The sequence below is a fragment of the Pseudorca crassidens genome, chromosome 11, assembly GCF_039906515.1.
Source record: "Pseudorca crassidens isolate mPseCra1 chromosome 11, mPseCra1.hap1, whole genome shotgun sequence".
Classification (NCBI taxonomy): Eukaryota; Metazoa; Chordata; class Mammalia; order Artiodactyla; family Delphinidae; genus Pseudorca; species Pseudorca crassidens.
In genome coordinates, this window is record NC_090306.1 from 43,183,226 (window position 1) to 43,204,123 (window position 20,898).

The 20,898-nt window shown below is 37.7% G+C and overlaps 1 protein-coding gene and 1 non-coding gene across 2 annotated transcripts in view; one reads left to right on the forward strand and one right to left on the reverse strand.

The window, feature by feature from the left end:
• Positions 1 to 20,898, forward strand: part of SPATS2 (spermatogenesis associated serine rich 2) — a 75,181-nt gene that overhangs the window by 17,780 nt on the left and 36,503 nt on the right. Inside the window, exons 2-4 of the mRNA XM_067696425.1 lie at positions 15,124 to 15,203; positions 18,829 to 18,937; positions 20,070 to 20,119. Of these exons, the coding sequence (XP_067552526.1) occupies positions 15,124 to 15,203; positions 18,829 to 18,937; positions 20,070 to 20,119 (239 nt within the window). The remainder of the gene's footprint in view (positions 1 to 15,123; positions 15,204 to 18,828; positions 18,938 to 20,069; positions 20,120 to 20,898) is intronic.
• Positions 15,963 to 16,035, reverse strand: TRNAW-CCA (transfer RNA tryptophan (anticodon CCA)). Its single transcript has one exon. It is a non-coding gene; the product is annotated as a tRNA-Trp (tRNA).

Genomic DNA, 20,898 nt, shown 5'->3' on the forward strand with positions numbered 1-20,898 from the left:
AGAGCAGTTGTAGATTTACAGCAAAATTGAGCAGAAGGTAGAGATTTCTCATATGCCTCCTGCCCCTACACATATATAGCCTCCCCCATTATCAACATCCTTCACCAGAGTAACACATTTGTTACAATTGATGAACCTATACCAACACATCATTATCACCGAAATTCCATAGTTTACATTAGTATTCACTCTTGGTGTTGCACATTCTTTGGGTTTGGACAAATGTACAATCACATGTATCTACTATTATTGTATCATTCAGAGTAGTTTAACTGTCCTAAAAATCTTCTGTGTTCTGCTTATTCATCTTTCATTCCCCTCACCTCTGGCAACCACTTATCTTTTTACTGTCTCCATAGTTTTGCCTTATCCAGAGTGTCATATAACTGGAATCATACAGTATGTAACCTTTTCAGATTGCCTTCTTTCACTTAGTAATATGTGTTTAAGATTCCTCTGTGTCTTTTCATGGCTCATTAGCTCATTCCTTTTTAGCATTGGCTAATATTCCATTGCCTGAATGTATCACAGTTTATCCATTTACCTACTGAAATACATCTTGGTTGCTTCCAATTTTTGGTAGTCATAAGTAAAGCTGCTCTAAACATCCACGTGCAGGTTTTTCTGTGGGAATAAGTTTTCAGCTTCTTTGGGTAAATACTAAGGAGTGCAATTGCGGAATCATAGGGTGAGAGGATCCTTAGTTTTGTAAGAAAGTGCCAAATTGTCTTCCAAAGGTGACTGTACCATTTTGCATTCCCACCAGCGATGAATGAGGGTTCCTGTTGCTCCACATCCTTGCCAGCTCTGGTGTTGTCAGTATTCTGGATTTTTGGCTAGTCTAAGAGGTGTATAGTGGTTCTGATTTTAACTTGCATTTCCCTAATGACACATGATGTGGCACATCTTTTCATATGCTTATTTGCCATCTATATATCTCCTTTGGTGAGGTGTTTATTAAGGTCATTGGCCCATTTTTTTAATTGTGTTGTTTCTTATTGTTGAGTTTTAAGAGTTCTTTGTAATATTGAGTCTTTTGCAAATATTTTCTCCCAGGCTGTGGCTTGTCTTTCATTCTCTTGACAGTGTCTTTTGCAGAGCAGTTTTTAATTTTAATGAAGTCCAGCTTATCAATTCTTCTTTCATGGATTGTACCTTTGGTGTTATATTTAAAAAGTCATTGCCAAACCTAAGGTCATCTAAATTTTCTCCTAAGTTATTGTCTAGAAGTTTTACAGTTTTGCATTACAGTTGGGTCTGTGATCCATTCTAAGCTAAGTTTTGTGAAGGGTATAAGGTCTGTGTTTAGATTCATTTTTTGGCATGTGGATGTCCAGTGGTTCCAGCACCATTTGTTGAAAAGACTGTCTTTGGTCCATTGTATGCCTTTGTTCCTTTGTCAAAGATCAGTTGACTATAATTCATATATATGGGTCTATTTCTGGACTCTCTATTCTGTTCCATTGATCATTTTGTCTATTTTTTTCACCATACTACAGTCTTGATTGCTGTAGCTTTATAGTGTGTCTTGGAGTTGGTTAGTATCAGTTTTTGAGCATTGTTCTCTTTCATATTATTGTGTTGGCTATTCTGTGTCTTTTGCTTCTCCACAGAAACTTTAGAATCAGTTTGTCAATATTCACAAGATAAATTGCTGGGATTTTGATTGGGTTTGCATTTAATCTGTAGACCTAGACCAAATTGGGAAGAACTGAAATCTTGACAATATTGAATCTTCCTATCCATGAACATAGAATATCTCTCCATTTATTTAGTTCTTTCATTTCTTTCCTCAGAGGTTTGTAGTGTGTAGTTTTCCTCGTATATATCTTACACATACTTTGTTAGATTTATACCTAAATATTTTTTTGGTATGCTAATATAAATGGTATTGTATTTTTAATTTCAAATTTCACTTGTTCATTGCAGTTATATATTAACCTTGTTTCCTGCGACCTTGCTATAATCACTTATTCCAGGAGTTTTTAATAACATTTAAAAATTTTTATTATAGAAATTTAAAATTTTTTGTATAAAAGGTAGAGAGAATAGTACAGTGAACTCCCATAAACCCATAACTCAGGTCCGTAATTAACAACACGTGTCCACCCCCAGTGAATTATTTCCAAGCAAGTTTTTTTTTTTTTTAATTTATTTTTTGGCTGTGTTGGGTCTTCGTTGCTGCACGCACACTTTCTCTAGTTGCGGTGAGTGGGGGCTACTCTTTGTTGTGGTGCGTGGGCTTCTCATTGCGGTGGCTTCTCTTGTTGCAGAGCACGGGCTCCAGGCGTGCGGGCTTCAGTAGTTGCAGCACGCGAGCTCAGTAGTTGTGGCACACGGGCCCTAGAGTGCCGGCTCAGTAGCTGTGACACATGGGCTTAGTTGCTCTGAGAGGCATGTGGGATCTTCCCAGACCAGGGACTGAACCTGTGTCCCCTGCATTGGCAGGCGGATTCTTAACCACTGTGCCACCAGGGAAGTCCCTCAAAGCAAGTTTTTGGCATCATCTCAGGGAAGGACTTTTTAAATAGATATAAAAATCACTAACCAAAAGAGAAAAGAATTAATGTCAATGTATTATTACATTAAAATTTAAAACTTCTATTTATCAAAAGGCACAGTCAAGAGAGTAAAAAGGCAAGTCACAGAGAAGAAATTTGCATCATGTTTCAATGATAGAAAACTACTGCAGATCAATAAGAAGAAGACAATTCTCCCTCCAAAAACTGGGCAAAAGTAGGCATGTCAGGAAAGAGAGTATTAAAATGGCTAATAACATATATAAAGGCACCGAATCTCTTTAGAAATGAATGAAATGCAAATTGAAACCAGTAGTAGTGAGATACTACTACTCTTGCACTAGTAAGGCTAAAATTAAAAAGAATAACAGTGCCAAGAGTGTGAGTATGTGGAGCAGTAGAAGTTTTTAAAAACTGCTAGTGGAAGATTAAATTTGTGCAGCTACTTTGAAAAACTTTTTGATATTATGTATTAAAGCTGAAGATATGCATACCCTATGACTTAACTTCTGTTCCTGGGTATACTCAAGAGAAATGCATTTCCAGGTACACCAAGAGACTTGTACAAGAATATTCAAAACAGTGTTGATTGTATTGTCCCCAAACTGGAAGCGACCCACTTGTCCATCACTAGCAGGATAGATAAAGAGACCATGGCATACTCATACAATGAAATACTTTTAACAAAGAAAATGAACAAACTACATTTACTTGCAAGAACACGCATGATCTTACAGTGTTGAGCAAAACAAGTCATGCACCAAAAATAAAATATGTACGGAATTATTCCTTTTAAAAGTAAAACTATACCCTAATATTTAGTCAAATGTGCTTAGGGGGTGTCAACTATAAAGAAAAGAAGTTTGGAGCGTGGTTACCTTTGGCAGATGGGAGGAGATAATGATGAAGGGGGTCATAAGGAGGACTTCTCGGGTACTAGCGTTTTATTTCTTAACTGGGGTAATAGTATTTGGGTGTTTATTTTGTGGTAAATGATCAAGCTGTAATACTTTTATGTGTGTGTACACTGTAAATGCACGTACACATAAAGTATTCCCTTCTATAATTGTAATTTCATATATAATAATTCCATATATTTCACAATAAAATTTTTTTAAAGACATTTCATTAAGGCAGAATGGGTTTAAACAAGTGTGCTATTTAGGTAGCATGTTTCTTACATTCACAAGTATAATGCTTAAAAGCTAGTGTCCACTTTGTGATAATTGTAACAACTATTTAGAAATAGAAATATTTATAAACAAAGTAGATTATTGATCCATTAGTCAGTTTAGGAAAGAAAAGCTGACAGATTTAATTCTTATTTGCATGAAGGTTAATGAATGAAGAGTAACAGATTTTGCGGTGCTGTGTATTATGAGAAAAGTCATCGTTTTGTTGGAGACAGAAGCATGCAATTAGGATTGCCTTGTTCATTTCTGTACTTTGAAGCAAGGGGGATGAGATGGGGTGGAGAGGGAAGACAGTCACTGTTTTACAGTACTAGAAGGAACATGCAAAGCAAAGTCTTTTATAATGACAAACAGAATATCTCTCAGATCTAAACTGAAATTAGTTCTACCACATATGAAATGAAATGCAGTTAAAAAAAAAAATCGCTCCTCCTTACTCTCCTTCAGATTCTCAGGAATTCTGCCAGCTAGTGTGCACTGATTTAGTATTTGAAGGTTTGTTTTACTTTTAAATATCACAGTTCATAAGTGTTTTAATTTTTTTGACTTATGAAATTGAGTTTCTTTCCTGGATTAGCTGGCAGAATTCTTGAGAATCTGAAAGACCATGAGGAATAGGAAAGAATTTAAAAAACAAAAATAAAAACCTATGCATTCAACTCACCCAGTGCACGAAATAAGCCCAGAACTATGGTATATATTGTAAGGACATCCAAGAGTAATGATCCCATAACATAGAAGATCCATTAAACAGAGAAATACTAGTGGAACCTAAAAAGAGGGTTTGACTTGTAAGAGACTGAATATAGGCCCTTAGCAGTGGAAAGTATGTTTTTCTTCAGACTCAGCTCACACAGAGGCATATTAGAGGACTTGATTTATTCGCAGACTGACTTTCTGCTTTTTAGATTATCTAGTTTCCTTGATTCTCCCCCCGCCACCCCCGTTTTTACTGGCTGTTCATCTTTTAGCCACATCACAATTTATTTCTTCCTTTCACAAAAGGCTGGGAGAGATTAACAAGTAGAAAGGTAAAACTCAGTCCGTCCTTCTCACTGCTTGGAAATAAAGAAGGTCTTAACTAGATATTTTACTTTTTATTCTATTTTAGTGCCGCTTTCCTTAAAAAAAGCCTTGAAAGTTGGCTGTAAACAGATATCAAAATAATCATCACGTGGCTTCATAATTTTCGAAGTAACTATTTGAATTCATGTCATCCCTGGAACTACATACAGAGTTTTGCCTATAAAACATTAACTCGGAGATAATCTAGAATCAGCAAATAACATGTACTGATCTTAGTAATTAAAGATTTGAGTTCTTTATTTTTAAAAAAATCACAGTTTTTAAGTGCTTTAAATTTTTTTGACTTGTGAAATTGAGTTTCTTTTTTGAAACAGCTGGCAGAATTCTGAGAATCTGAAGGACAGTATGGAGTAGGAAATAATTTTTTTTACTTATGCATTTTATTTCACATGTGGGAGAACTAATTTCAGACTAATGAGAGATGGCATTGAGACAGAAGAAGTTTGGCATTAAAATCAATATCATTGTCTCCTGGTTATTCTCTAGAATACGTTACTAAGACAGTTTTGAAACGTGGCCTGAATTTCCTATCTACCATTCAACCATCGAACCTTTTAAATAATGAGACACTCAAGAACTTTTGGAACTTAAAAAATAGAAGCTTATTCTGTTGCATCTGCGTGAAACCTGGGAAAATCTATTGGTGAGAGTAAAGTAGGGTTTAATTGCTTGCATAATAAAACCCGTGACTTCCCATCAAGCTCTGCCTTGAAAAATCAGAACTTATTCTAGATGTTAGGAAATTTCCCAGTGTAAGCGCTTTGTCTATAAAAAGAGGCACAACGTACTTCAGAATGTAGCTGAAGAAGCACTCAAAGGAGCAAAGTAAAGAAAAAATTTAATCAGCTCTTAAGACTAGATGGCAAGGGAATTCCCTGGTGGTCCAGTGGTTAGGACTCCGCGCTTTCACTGTCGAGGGCACAGATTCAGTCCCTGGTTGGGGAACTAAGATCCCACAAGCTGCGCAGTGCGGCCAGAAAAAGAAAAAACACTAGATGACAAGTGAAAGCAGAAGCAACAGGAAGATAAAAGGCTGCTTTCTTTCATTGAAGACCTACTTAGCAGATTGATTGGTAGTTGAAGTGTGGATTTTTCTGGACACTGAAGCCACATTAGTCATCCGAAATGGCTAGGAAGACCAATCGATGAGACTCCTTACAACCTACTAAGAGGACTGGCAACTAGGATGGAGCTTTCTTAAATAACTTTTAAACAACTAAACATATAAAAGTGCTAGCATTTCAGAAAGCTACAATAGTGTACTATAGTAGAATTACTTAAAGCAAACTAGAAATCTTACAAAATGGCATTTTGACATAGTTGCCTTTCTAAATTTCTCATCTCTGATTTGCTTCCCTTTTAAGCCTGAATCCCCTTTATTTACACATATCCCCCCTTTTTAAATAAGTATCTTATTTCTTACCAAAACAGTCATAATTCTTCTAAGCTTAGAAGGTAAATTGACAGAAGAGAGAATTACCACCTAGGAAACTGAAGTTGGTGGCATCTTCAGTTTTGAAGTTGTGAATACACTCTAGGCTTTAGCTAGTAGTGCCTGTGACAATAACTTTCTTTTCCTTGCACTCACATTTGTGCAACATAACCCCTGTCCCTATGTTTGCCATTAGTGCCCATGAAGAAACTGAACTCCACTTGTAATTTTAAGCGTGATTTATATGTGGATTATTCTCAAAATTGGCAAATTTTTCAAAAAAAGCAATTGCAAGAGACTAGTTATCTTCTTTTAGGTGGTTGAGTACTGGCTGTGTTCAGTCTAAAGGAGAACTTCAGATTGTTTAATTGTTCATGAGATACCACTTCTGGCACTTAGCCTCTGCTTTTGAGTTTGCTTTTTAATTTTTAAAGGGAAGTTGATACAGTTTGGGAAAATATGACAAGTTATCATCACACTTGTTAGGTTATCTGTATGTCTAGGGTTCTTCACCTCTGGACTTACCTGCACTTAATTGGCTCTTAACTGTATGGCCTGTCTTTGGCCATGGTGAAATGTGAATAATTTTGTAATCCAACTTGTTTCATGTATGTAGGAGGAACATCAGTGAGTAATAACAAAAATCTGAGATCCTTAGAAGAAAGGTGATATACCACCTTTTAGTTAAAATAATGGCAACTTGAGAACTAGTATATTTGATGAGTTGTGGCACTTTGTGTGTAGCATAAAACTTGGACTCTGTCCTTGGTTCTGCAGTAGGTTTCTTACTGTATGAGTTTGGGTAAAGAATAGTACCATGACTGACTTTTCTCATCATTGTAAAGTGAAGAGAAGGTATTCTGGAAGGGATTATATTTCCACCTTTCTCCTCACTTGTCAGATTGGATAATATAATAATTTGCCATCATGTCAATAAAAAAAAATACATAAACAATCTAAAACCATGAGTTTTTAGTTGTTAAATTCAAAGACACAAATGCATTAGCCCCTGTAAGAATCCTTAGACTTACTCCATGTCTGGGTTGAGCCCCCTCTATGCTTCTCTCTACTGTAAGCAGCCTGGAATTTGGGGGAACAGACTTTTCCATGAAGGAAACAATCTTCTCATTGATAATCAGATTTAATTCACTTTAGTACTTTCAAAGAGCCTTACCGCGCCTTAATAATATTAGCTCTGCTAAATCTTTTTAGGTAGGACCCTAAATAGTAAAGCTTTCAACAATCTCCACCTTGGGCTTCCCTGGTGGCTCAGTGGTTAAGAATCTGCCTGCCAATGCAGGGGACAGGGGTTCGAGCCCTGGTCTGGGAAGATCCCACATGCCGTGGAGCAACTAAGCCCGTGGGCCACAACTACTGAGCCTGCGCTCTAGAACCCGCAAGCCAAAACTACTGAGCCCACGTGCCACAACTACTGAAGCCCGTTTGGCTAGAGCCTGTGCTCCGCAACAAGAGAAGCTACCGCAATGAAAAGCCCATGCAGCACAACAAAGAGTAGCCCCGCTCACCACAACTAGAGAAAGCCCACGTGCAGCAACGAAGACACAACGCAGCCAAAAAAAAAAAAAAAAATCTCTGCCTCAAAATAGTGTTATGGTGGGCATCTAGTATGTATTTAGTACTGTGCAATTTAATAAGCTATGCATAGTTGCTGTCATTATTAGAGAGATTGTTTATTTTTACTGGTCTCTTGCACTAGACTATAAAACTCAGAGCAGGAACCATAGACGTCTTGTTTGCCAATGTATCCTCAATGCCTAGCTTGGCTCATGGTAGGTGCTTACCAAATATTTTTTGCAGAGATTAATTTGGAATCTCAGTAAGGGATCCTTACATTTAAAATTTTACATTAGAAAACAATGCTATTTTCTTTTCTTAACATTCTTTATAATTAGAACTTAAATTTTTTTAAATTGTGATAAAATTTACATGACATAAAATTTACTATTTTAACCATGTTTAAGTGTGCAGTTCAGTGGCATATTTTCACACTGCTCTGCAACCATCACCACTGTCCATCTCCACACTTTTCCAACTTGCAAAACTGAAACTCTGTTATCTGTTCAACAAGATCTTGCTTTCCCCCTTCCTCCCCAGCTCATAGCAATCACCATTCTACTTTCCCTTCTTTTAATTTGACTCTCCAGTCACCTCATATGAGTGGAATCATACAGTATTTGTCCTTTTGTAACTGGCTTAATTCACTTAGCATAATATCTTCAGGCTTCATCCATGTTGTAGCATGTGTCAGAATTTCCTTCCTTTTTAATGCTGAATAATATTCCATTGTGTATATATATACACACCACATTTTCTTTTTTTTTTGCAGTACGAGGGCCTCTCACTGTTGTGGCCTCTCCCGTTGCGGAGCACAGACTCCGGACGCACAGGCTCAGCGGCCATGGCTCACGGGCCCAGCCGCTCTGCGGCATGTTGGATCTTCCCAGACCGGGGCACGAACCTGTGTCCCCTGCATTGGCAGGCGGACTCCCAACCACTGCGCCACCAGGGAAGCCCCACACCACATTTTCTTTATCCATTCTTCTGATGATGGACATTTTGTTTCTTCTACCTTTTGGCTATTGTGAATAATGCTGGTATGAACATGGGTATACAAATATTGGGTTGGCCAAAAAGTTCGTTCGGGTTTAAGTAAAACTAAAAGACACATTTTTCATCTTCACCAAGAATTTTATTGAACAATGTATTCACTAGCCGAATGAACTTTTTGGCCAACCCAATATTTGTTCAAGTTGCTGCTTTCAGTTTTCTGTGTGTATACCCAGACGTGGAATTGCTGTATCATATGATAATTCTATCTTTAATTATGTATTTAAGGAGTCACCATATAGCTTTCCACAGCAGCTATACCATCTTACATTCCCACCAGCAAGGTATGACGGTTCCAGTTTCTCCACATCCTCACGAATACTGTTTTCTCTCTTCCTTTGGTCCTTTCCTCCCTCCTTCCCTTCCTTCCTGCCTGCCTGCCTGCCTGCCTGCCTTTCTTCCTTCCATCCTGAGAGTTGTGAATAGTCAGACATTTTAACCAAACTAATTATGAAACATTGAATACAATATGGTCTTCAGGTTAAATTATAAATTAAAAACAGAATTAGACTATGTTTCAAAGTTGGTTGAGATATGTGTTCAATTACAAAGAAGACATACAGATAGATGGCCAACAGGTACATGAAAAGGGCTTAACATCACTAATCAGGAAAATGCAATCAGAACCATAATGTGATATCACCTCCCACCTGTTAGAATGGTTATTATCAAAAAGACAAGAAATAACAAGTGTTGGCCAGGATGTGGAGAAAAGGGAACTCTGTGCACTGTTGGTGGGAATGTAAATTGGTGCAGCCACTATGGAAAACAGTATGGAGGTTCCTCAAAATATTAAATATAGAACTACCATATGATCCAGCAATTCCACTTCTGGATATTTATCCAAAGAAAGCAAAAACATTAACTCGAAAAGACACATGTACCCCCATGTTCATTGTGGCATGATTTACAGTAGTTGAGATATGGAAACAACCTAAGTGTCTATTGATGGATGAATGGATAAAGAAAATGTGGTGTATATATTACAGTGGAATGTTATTCAGCCATAAAAAGAAAATCTTGCCATTTGTGACAACATGGATGGACCTTGAGGACATTATGCTAAGTGAAATAAGTCAGTGAAAGACAAACCGTATGATCTCACATAAATGTGGGATCTAAAATTTGAAAATAAAAGAGCTCATAGATACAGAGAACAGATTGGTGGTTACCAAAGATGGGGGGTTGGGGGAGGACCAAATGGGTAAAGGGGGTCAAAAGGTACAAACTTCCAGTTATAAAATAAATAAGTCCTGGGACTGTAATGTACAGCATGGTGACTATAGTTAATAATACCGTATTGCTTGTTTGAAAGTTGCTGAGAGAGTGTATCTTAAAAGTTCTTACCATAAGAAAAAAATTCTAACTATGTATGGTGATGGATGTTAACTAGACTTATTGTGGTGATCATTTCACAATATATACAAATATCAAATCATTATGCTATATACCTGAAACTACATAATATAAAGTTACATATATGTCAATTATACCTCAATTTTATTTTATTTATTTATTTATTTTGCGGTACGCGGGCCTCTCACTGTTGTGGCCTCTCCCGTTGCCGAGCACAGGCTCCAGACGCGCAGGCCCAGCGGCCATGGCTCACGGGCCCAGCCGCTCCACGGCTTGTGGGATCCTCCCGTATACCTCAATTTTTAAAAAAACTTGCTCAAGTCTGGTTTGATATATGTGATAGTCAGATATTTCTATGTTATCCTCATTGACATAACTTTTGCCTGATTTTTGAAGGCAGTGAAAACAATAACAAAGCCTGCAATATTTACAGATATGTCAGTGATCCTATAAATAGCATACTTTTCCCAAAATGTTCCTAAATCTGTGCTATTTGAAATAATTCCAAGAAACCTGTGAGATGGTTCCTGATAGAATGAGATAAATGATGATAAGAAAGCTCAGTGTCAAGGGTTCCTCATATCCTTTATGAATCTTGCCAGAGTATAGTATTTAACTTCATTTTTTTTTTTTTTTTTTTTTTTGCTGTACGTGGGCCTCTCACTGCTGTGGCCTCTCCCGTTGTGGAGCACTGGCTCCGGACACGCAGGCTCAGCGGCCATGGCTCACGGGCCCAGCCTCTCCGCGGCATGTGGGATCTTCCCGGACCGGGGCACGAACCCGTGTCCCCCGCATCGGCAGGCGGACTCTCAACCACTGCGCCACCAGGGGAGCCCTAACTTCATTTTTTTTTCTTTAAAAATTTATTTCTGATAGACTATACATGACCTTCTATCATAGAGTAGTTATAAAAGGATGAGACCCTGCCTTATTTCCTACCAATGGAATTAAGTAAATCTTAGGCTTTCTTTGCATGAAAAAATAAGAGAATTGTTAAATCACTAAATGTTGTTGGTGGGAATTAAAAATGACTTTCCCTGTCATGTTGAGAGGCACTTAAGCTCCAGTTCATTGAAGCAGGGTTTTGAATCTACTTGAGTTGTTGGTTTAAGTAAAAAGAGGCAATATTAGCTGGTGAATAGACAAGTTAAGATGTTAAATTATTGCTGCCCTTTTTGGCGAACTCATGATTTAGAATATAAATACAAAATGGGCATTTGTGCCCTGGGAGGCTGACTTGTACAGACTACAGTTCAGACTACAGGTTTCTTGCCCTTGGGCTTCTGGTTGAGTTTGGCTATTGGGCAGCATAGACAGGAGACCAGAGGCAAGGAGGAGAGTGAGGTAAGAGTATCTGTTCCCCCAATCTTTCCCTGAGGGGTCACTGTGGGCTTACTGTGTCCTTTGACTAAAGGACTATTATCCTGTGGCTGTCTCCACACCAGATGAAACAAAGATGAAAGCGCCTGCTCTCTCTGGGTTCCAGTAATTGCTCCCTCCTTACCTTCTTTAAAACCTCCAGTAGCAATATACGTTGCTATTATTAGCCAAGGAGTACTGTGCTCTATCTTGTGGTTTCCCTACTCCCTACCAGCACCTTCGAAAATAGTCCCTTCATTAAACTCTTCAGATTTCCCAGTCTAAGTGTGCTGTTTGTTTCCTGCTGGGATCCTGACTGAAACAGCTGCTTTATGTATTTTTTTTTAACATCTTTAATTGGAGTATAATTGCTTTACAATGATGTGTTAGTTTCTGCTTTATAACAAAGTGAATCAGCTATGCATATATACATATATATCCCCATATCTCCTCCCTCTTGCGTCTCCCTCCCACCCTCCCTCTCCCACCCCTCTAGGTGGTCACAAAGCACCGAGATGATCTCCCTGTGCTATGTGGCTGCTTCCCACTAGCTATCTGTTTTACATTTGGTAGCGTATATATGTCCATGCCGCTCTCACTTCGTCCCAGCTTACCCTTCCCCCCGCCATGTCCTCAAGTCCATTCTCTACGTCTGTGTCTTTATTCCTGTCCTGCCCCTAGGTTCTTATGCTTTATGTATTTTTAATCATTATCCTAACTGGTATGCCAAATAAACCCTAATAATACTTATGCTAATTTGAGGGGGCAGTAACTGAAGGTGTTTGCAGAACTACCCTTTGTTTTCCTTGCACTTGGTTTCATCTAGCATGTTGTTAAAGGAAAAAAAAATAAAAAGTGTTAGATGATGTAGAAATTAGAAATACGAATAGTTCATTTAAATATAGATTCCAAAATGCTGTTTTACCTTAAGTATCCCCTCTTTTCCCTAAAAGAGATTGGTGGTTTGATTCCTTAGTAAGATTACTGATGTCCTTTGTATCATCTCAGTGCTCATTAATGTGTCTTTGGGAGAGAGTACAGTTGACCCTTGAACAACATGGGGGTTAGGGGTGCTGACCCACAAGTGCAGTGGAAAATCCTTACAATTGGGCCTCAGTGTCCACAGTTCTGCATCTGTGGATCCAACCAACCGCAGATTGTGTAGTACTGTAGTATTTACTGTTGAAAAAAATCTGTGTATAAGTAGCCCCAGGCGGTTCAAACCCATGTTGTTCAAGGGTCATCTGCACTTACAACTGTCAGGTTATATCATCTGGATAACCTAAAGCAGTTCTGAGAAGGTTGCTGGGTACTAGTATTTTGGCTATATAAGATTTTTATCTGTACTGTGTCTCTTTTCAATTAATAAAGATAATTGGGAGTTAACCATATTATGTCGTCATCTGGAAAACTCAGGCTTTAAATACTGAGTTTGTGTAAATGTGACCTGATTTTTCATTCAGGGAACAATCATGATACTGCCAATATTACAGAGGTTAAATCTAACTTAATTCACAGTTCAATGGTAATTGGCAAACATAGTTTCTCTTTGAATGACATTGGCTCTATTCATATCCTCTTTTCCACTTTTAGTACCAAAATATTGTTATCATTCTAACTTATAATTATCAGTCTTCCACAGCAACTAGGAGGTATTTTAAAACACAGGATAACAATTGAGCTGTAAAAGAGGCTTTAATTAACTGGGACAAAGTGAGAGAGTGGCATGTACCTATATACACTACCAAATGTAGAACCAATAGCTAGTGGGAAGCAGCCCCATAGCACAGGGAGATCAGCTCGGTGCTTTCTGAACACCTAGAGGGGTGGGATAGGGAGGGAGGGAGGGAGACACAAGAGGGAAGGGATATGGGGATATATGTATATGTATAGATGATTCACTTTGTTATAAAGCAGAAACTAACACACCATTGTAAAGCAATTATACTCCAATAAAGATGTTAAAAAAATTTTTTTTTAAATCTGAAATAATAGTAAAAGAATTTGGAAAGCGCACTAGTATGTTACTGTATTTTTTTATACCCCCATCTTATTCCGTTCAGACTGCTGTAACAAAGTACCACAGACTGGGTAGCTTATAAACAACAGAAATTTACTTCTCACAGTTCTAGAGGCTGGAAATCTGAGATTAGAGTGCCACCACGGTCTGGTGAGTGCCTTCTTCTGGGTTTCAGACTTCTCATTGTGTCCTCACATGGTGGCAAGGGCTAGAGAACTCTGTAGAATCTTTTTTATAAGAGCACTTATCCTGGGACTTCCCTGGTAGTCCAGTGGTTAAGAATCCGCTTTCCAATGCAGGGGACGCAGGTTCAAACCCTGGTCAGAGAAGTAAGATCCCACATGCCGTGGGGCAGCTAAGCCCACGCGCCACAACTACTGAGCCCTCACACTCTGGAGCCCGCACTCCGCAAGGAAGAGCCCACCGCAGCCACATAAGTAAATAAAATTTAAAAAAAAAAAAGAGCACTAATCCCATTCATGAGGACTCCACTCTCCAAAGGCCTCACCTACTAATACCATCACTGTAGGATTTCATATATGAATTTGGAGGGGAGAACACAAACATTCAGACCACAGCAACCCCTTTTCTCAAAATTTCCCCTTTTACTTGCTTTGTTGAAATTCTAACCCCCAAGCTACTCCCAAGTATGGTGCATGGATCTGCAATGTTGATACCGTTTGGGAGTAAAAACCTCAGGCCACACGCCAGACTCCTGAATCAGAACGTACATTTTAACTGGAGATTTCCCCAGATGTTAAATATACACATCAGAATTTGAGAAGCACTCTAACCATGTCCTAGGATCGCATCTCATTAGATTAAAACAAAGTTGTCAAGTGTTAAAGCTGAGGTAATTTGTTGATCATATAGTCACGGGTAAAGAAACTGATTAAATTCATAGATAGCCTTCTTTATAAGTGCAGGGAAGCCAAACTCTTTTCTGTAATTACTTACATTGAACTAAGTTTTCCCATTTGTGCTGGTAATGTAAACTCAAGTACATTGCTTTATCAAGTATTATATTGGGAACACAAACAAATGTGTTCATGGAGTTCATAGTCTAAGAACATGGTGTGTGTGTGTTGCAGTCTGGAAGATGGAAAGTACTTTTATGTGTTGTTATTATTAATGCCACAGAAGCTCTCATTCTCACATTTTCATATTTGTTAGTATTAAACTTTACCTTGAGGAGCTATTTACTAGCTACTTTACTTTAGAGGGTCTTTTAAATTAACATAAGATAGTTAACAAAGATACCAAGGATTACTGGACAGTCTAATATAGGTGATGTACTTAGTGTTTTTCTCAAGCTGTGACAGTTTCTATTAAAATAAAATTAATTTTATAATTTTAATGCAAATGTAGTTATCAGTTATCTATATAATAGAATTTGCAAAATAACAACTAACTTCTTGTTAGCTGTCTATGGGAGAAAAGCAGCTAGTATTGGCCCTTCCATTTTATGGGATGGATTATGTGTTAGCTTTGGACCATGTTGAATATATTTTTTCCTTCTCATTGTTTCAGATTCATCAGGATTCATTTTTGATTTGCAGTCCAATACTGTACTGGCCCAGGGAGGAGTTTTTGAGAACATGAAAGAAAAGGTATGACTAGTTACTGTGGATAAGAAACTTGAATGTTTTGTTAAAATTTAGATACTAATAAAATCAATGGCTATACAAACTCATTAAGAAAGTGAAATTTTAAGAACAAAACTGTATGAATGCCACTGTATATCAGAGAGTAACCACCATGAAGGTTTTGAGGAATCAGAGCCTATACGTGCAATTTGCTTTGCATGTATACATATACATATATTTATTCTAAATTCTCTTGAAGACATCTTAATATTAATTAATTAATATTATAACAATATTTATATGGCTAAGTGTGTATCTCATTTAGCAACATTCTTTTTTTTTTTTTTTTTTTTTTGCGATACGCGGGCCTCTCATTGTTGTGGCCTCTCCCGTTGCGGAGCACAGGCTCCGGACTCGCAGGCTCCAGACGCGCAGGCTCAGCGGCCATGGCTCACGGGCCCAGCCACTCTGCAGCATGTGGGATCTTCCCAGACCGGGGCATCAACCCGTGTACCCTGCATCGGCGGGCGGACTCTCAACCACTGCGCCACCAGGGAAACCCTAGCAACATTCTTTAAAGAACAATCTGAGTAGGATCTTACCTTTTTTTTTTTTTAAGACAACCCAATTTTTATTTTTTGATTTTTATTTATTTGGCCATGCCGGGTCTTAGTTGCAGCACGTGGGATCTTCGTTGCGGCACGTGGGGTCTTTTAGTTGCAGCATGCGGACTCTTAGTTGTGGGATGCAGACTCTTAGTTGCGGCATGCATGTGGGATCTAGTTCCCTGCCCAGGGATCGAACCCGGGCCTCCTGCATTGGGAGCATGGTGTCTTAACCACTGGACCACCAGGGAAGTCCCAGGATCTACCCTTTCACTTGAAGAGGATTTTTAAGTCCAGGAGACTTTAGAGCAAGAAGAGAAATAAATTTTCTAAGTAATATACCTTCGGAAGAAAAGGTTGTTTTTAGTAATATAACCCTTAATGAGCTATACTGAGAAAAACATGTAAAAAAAAAAGCTTTATGTGTGTTCTCTGTCTTATTTAAAAAGTATATTGTTGATTATGGAGTCATAGATATATATTGGTTCAGTAATATAAACACTTTCACATTTTAAGTTATCAGAATTTTACCTTTATCATTGAATCTGTTATTTTTGCCTGAAGCCCATTTTCTAGTGATCAGTGCTAAGTTTTTTGCTCATTTCAAAAATGTATATTACAAATTTGCCCTCTTTGTATTATAGATTATATACCTTCCCATTTGTGTGGTTTTAAACCTTATCATTGTTCAATTAAGCCTGAAACAAAAAAAGTATAGAATGATATGAAAACAAGTGTACTAAGAAAGACTTAGGTTCTAATACAGATTCTGCTAATTACTTGAACAAGATACTTTACTTCTCTTCGTCTATAAAAGGACTTCCTTTTCAAGCAGTATGGCTGACTAGATACCCTGAAAACATTTCTAATATACAATGCTTACAAATACAGAATGAAAAATAACATACATCATTTTAAATGCATAGATGGGGAATTCCCTGGTGGTCCAGTGGTTAGGACTCTGTGCTTTCATTGCAGAGGCCCTGGGTTTGATCCCTGGTCGGGGAGCTAAGATCCTGCAAGCCACATGGCACGCAAAAAAACCAAAACAACCCAAACCTTTTAATACTATATTTGAACTTTTATTATTATATATGAATTTATGTTGTAAGAAACAAAATTTCCTAGCTCTATCCACTGAAAGGACCTAGAAATAATGACTCCCTGGTAGCAATAAACACACCTAGCTCTTAGATCTTGGTTTCTAACTACCACTTTCTACCAAAAAGAATCAGGTCTTCTTGAAAAAATAACCAATTTCACATTGTGCAGTAAGACAAGAAATGAAAATTATAAGGATTAGAAAGGAAGAAAAAAAAACTGCCGTTATTTATAGACAATACTCTTGTCTACATAGAAGAACCAAGAAAGCATCAAATTATTAGGAATAATGAAGTCATCAAAATAGCTGGATATAAAATTGATATACAAAAATGAAAACAGAATATGCAATTATTATAAAGTATTTTTAATCTCAAAAGATATAAAATACCTTAAAATACCTTAGGAATAACTGACAAAATTGGAATTCCCTGTTTTAAAGGGAAATTTGGCATTTCTAATGAAATTGTAGATGCCCTACTGTTCAGGAATTCTACTAGTGGTTATATACAATAGAGGCATCCTCTCACTGTTCACAGAAGACCCTTTTGTTTTTTGTTTTTTTTAACTAACAATTTGCTAAACATTGTCATAGGCACTGAGTATTCAGCAAGTAAGCATAAGCATAGGAATATTTATTATAACATTTTTCATAGTAACCAAACACTGGAAAGAACGTAAATGTCCATCAACAGGAGAATGAATAAATTGGCTATATTCATACAATGGAAATGCTATGTAGCCATTAAAATAAATGAATAAGATGCATTTATCAACATGAAAAATAAATCTAAAAAAATTGTTACATGAAAAAACAAATTGAATATAGACATGTACGATATGATAATATTTATGTAATGCAAAACAGTAATATGGATTACCTGTGGATACATACATACATCATAAAAGTACAAAAACATGTATCAAAATAACACCAAGTTCAAGGTAGAGATCTCTGTGGAGAGGAGGGAAATGGGGTTTAGGAGAGACTTCATGGGCACTTCAGTTGCATATATTTTATTTTATTAAACTGGCTGTCATATAGTGAGTGTTCATTATGTTTTATATACCTGAAACAGTTTATAATAATTTAAATTATCTTTAAGCATTATTATACAATTAAATGATATGAAGTAAACGTTTTGAAAAATGCTGTACAAAAATCTGTTATTGTTGGGCTTCCCTGGTGGCGCAGTGGTTGAGAGTCCGCCTGCCTATGCAGGGGACACGGGTTTGTGCCCCAGTCCGGGAGGATCCCACATGCCGCGGAGCAGCTAGGCCCGTGAGCCATGGCTGCTGAGCCTGCGCGTCCGGAGCCTGTGCTCCGCAACGGGAGAGGCCACAACAGTGAGAGGCCCGCGTACCACAAAAAAAAAAAAAATCTGTTATTGTTGGTGGTTCGTTAAACTTCCCACCTTTCTCTGTAGTTTGCTAAAAATGAGGAAATGTTGATGCTAAATTAATACCTGATACCTAAATTAAACCACCCTTTCTTGAAACAAAATCTGGCACAAATCTTTTTTAATTAATTAATTAGGTTGCACTGGGTCTTAGTTGCGGCATGCGGTCTCCTTAGTTGTGACATGCGAACTCAGTTGCAGCAAGCATGTGGGATCTAGTTCCCCGACCAGGGATCGAACCTGTGCCCCCTGCATTGGGAGCGTGGTGTCTTAACCACTGTGCCACCAGTGAAATCCCCTGGCACAAATCTGTTTCTAGAAATGTTCTGCTTTTCTAAGTTTTGAAATTAATTTTTATGTACTGTTATCACTCATCTATTAATCATTCCCAGTGAGTTGGTTGTATGTACTCACACTGACACTAAAGAGTGATATATCTTGTTAAAAATGAAATGGTACCCTTTCTGTTATTCTCTGTATGAGATCTCAGTTTCCAACTGACCTACTGATATTAGAATTAAATGAACTTGTCTTCTTTTCCAGATAAATGCAGTACGTGCAATAGTTCCCAATAAGAGTAACAATGAAATTATCCTGGTTTTGCAGCACTTTGATAATTGTGTGGACAAAACAGTACAAGCATTCATGGAAGGTAATCCTAGCTCAATATTTTTATAAGTTTGTATTTGTTCAAATAGAAGTTGCTTCAGCATTCTATAACATTCATTCGGCAATCTGGTGTTTCATAGATGATATAGCAGACGCCATGATAACATAACATACCATGCCATTTTTAAAGACATCTCTTAAAGCTCCCTATTTCAGCCCTAGAAGTAATTCGTTCATAAGCTATATAATACCTGGAATAAGAGACAAGCTGAGAAGACTCCATCATTTTATTCAGAACGTTCTCTAATGGTAGTTAAGAAGAAATTAGGTGGCCAGTGGTATAAGGGACTTGATTGGAGTTGGGTGTAATAAGAATTTAAGAAACAATGACAAAGTAGTGGTCCAGTAGCTCAGCCACAGATGGCAGATTCAGGGACTCAACATTCTTTTTCAGGCTCCAGTACCATTTAGTCTGGCTCTGGCAAGTGATTCAAATATATGGGTTTGAGTATCCTTATCTACCATACAAAAAATGGTAGGCTTAGCCAAGCCTTCTGATTTATAGAGTTGAGGAGTGTTTTACAAAATTCTTTCCACATAACTTGTTTGGGAAAAACTGCCTAAAGCTATCGCATCAGGGAACAGTGACAGCGACATCAGAATAGGTCTCCCCGTTTCTCTTTTTCTGAATTTACCAGTATAGAATAAACATGTCCAAATACTGTAAGGTTTTTCTTCGTCTTCATCTGTTTTCTTTATAATGTTAGTATTTGGGTCTAGGGTAGTATACAGTTCTCTCTGAAACAGTGTAGTTAAGGTGGTGTGTAATCTTCTGGAGGAGAGAGGATACCGTACTTGGGCTGAAACCAGTCATCTTTGTATTCGGTCAAAGATATATAAATAAAAGAATCTTTAAAATGGTCAGGCTACATTAGTCTCTTCTTGGAAGAACTTACTGAGGAAATTGAATGGAGAAGGGGCATCTAAATGGGCAGGTATTCTAAAAGGTAAGCATGACATGTTTATCTCATTACATTAGCTTAGAGACTTGAACCTTAACTTTTCCTATTGGGAACTTTGGAGATTTTCCAGCAGTTACAAAATTCGGGGACACTAATTCCTGCTTGAGCATGCATGTGGTAGGAGAAGAAATATGTAATTGGTTTCTCTTACAGGTAGTGCCAGTGAAGTACTCAAAGAATGGACAGTAACAGGCAAGAAAAAGGTAAAAATGAATTAAATTTAGAAGTGTGATATCAATATTTGTATTATAAAAAAATTTAAGCTCTGCCAAAATATTTGGAAGATTTACATATGCATCTTCAGCTTCCCTGGTTAAGAAAAGTTTTCTTCTATGACACTGAAACACAGCTATGTACATAGAATACCACACAATCTCCTCCACGTGATTTTGGGCAGGAAGCAGAATGACTCTGCCATGGTGCAATTGCAGAGGGTATTAATATTATTAATATTAGGCAGGGGTGAAACTAGAGAGCATGTCAAGGAAAGCAGAGGTCCTCTAGAGAAAGTGATCTAGTCCAGCGGTTTTCAACATAATTCATATCACAGGTCAGTTAAAATAGTTCAGCTTCTTAGGTCAGACCACTTGTGTTGTGATCTCTGATACTAATGAGCTTTGGCTTAAAGCCTAAAGAGGGGCTTTGCTACTATTAGCTATGCGGAGGGGTCTGATGGTCCAATTCAGGGAGGTAGAAGGCACTTGGGCCGTGGAGTCAGTCAGAACTGGATTTATATCCTTTTTCACTACTTACTGGCTTTATTTCCTGGGAATATTGTTTAACCTTAGTGTGCCTTATTTTGCTTATCTCTAAAATAGGAAAATAATATGAACAAATGCAAGTACTTAATACAGTGTCTAACATATTAGTTCTCCTTATCCACTTAAAACCAAAGTGCTTTCCCCAAAGGATACTAGCTGGCCTCAGAATGCTTCCCATAGCTCTTTACTCTAAATCTGGTTCCTTTAGGAAGTGCTTGAAG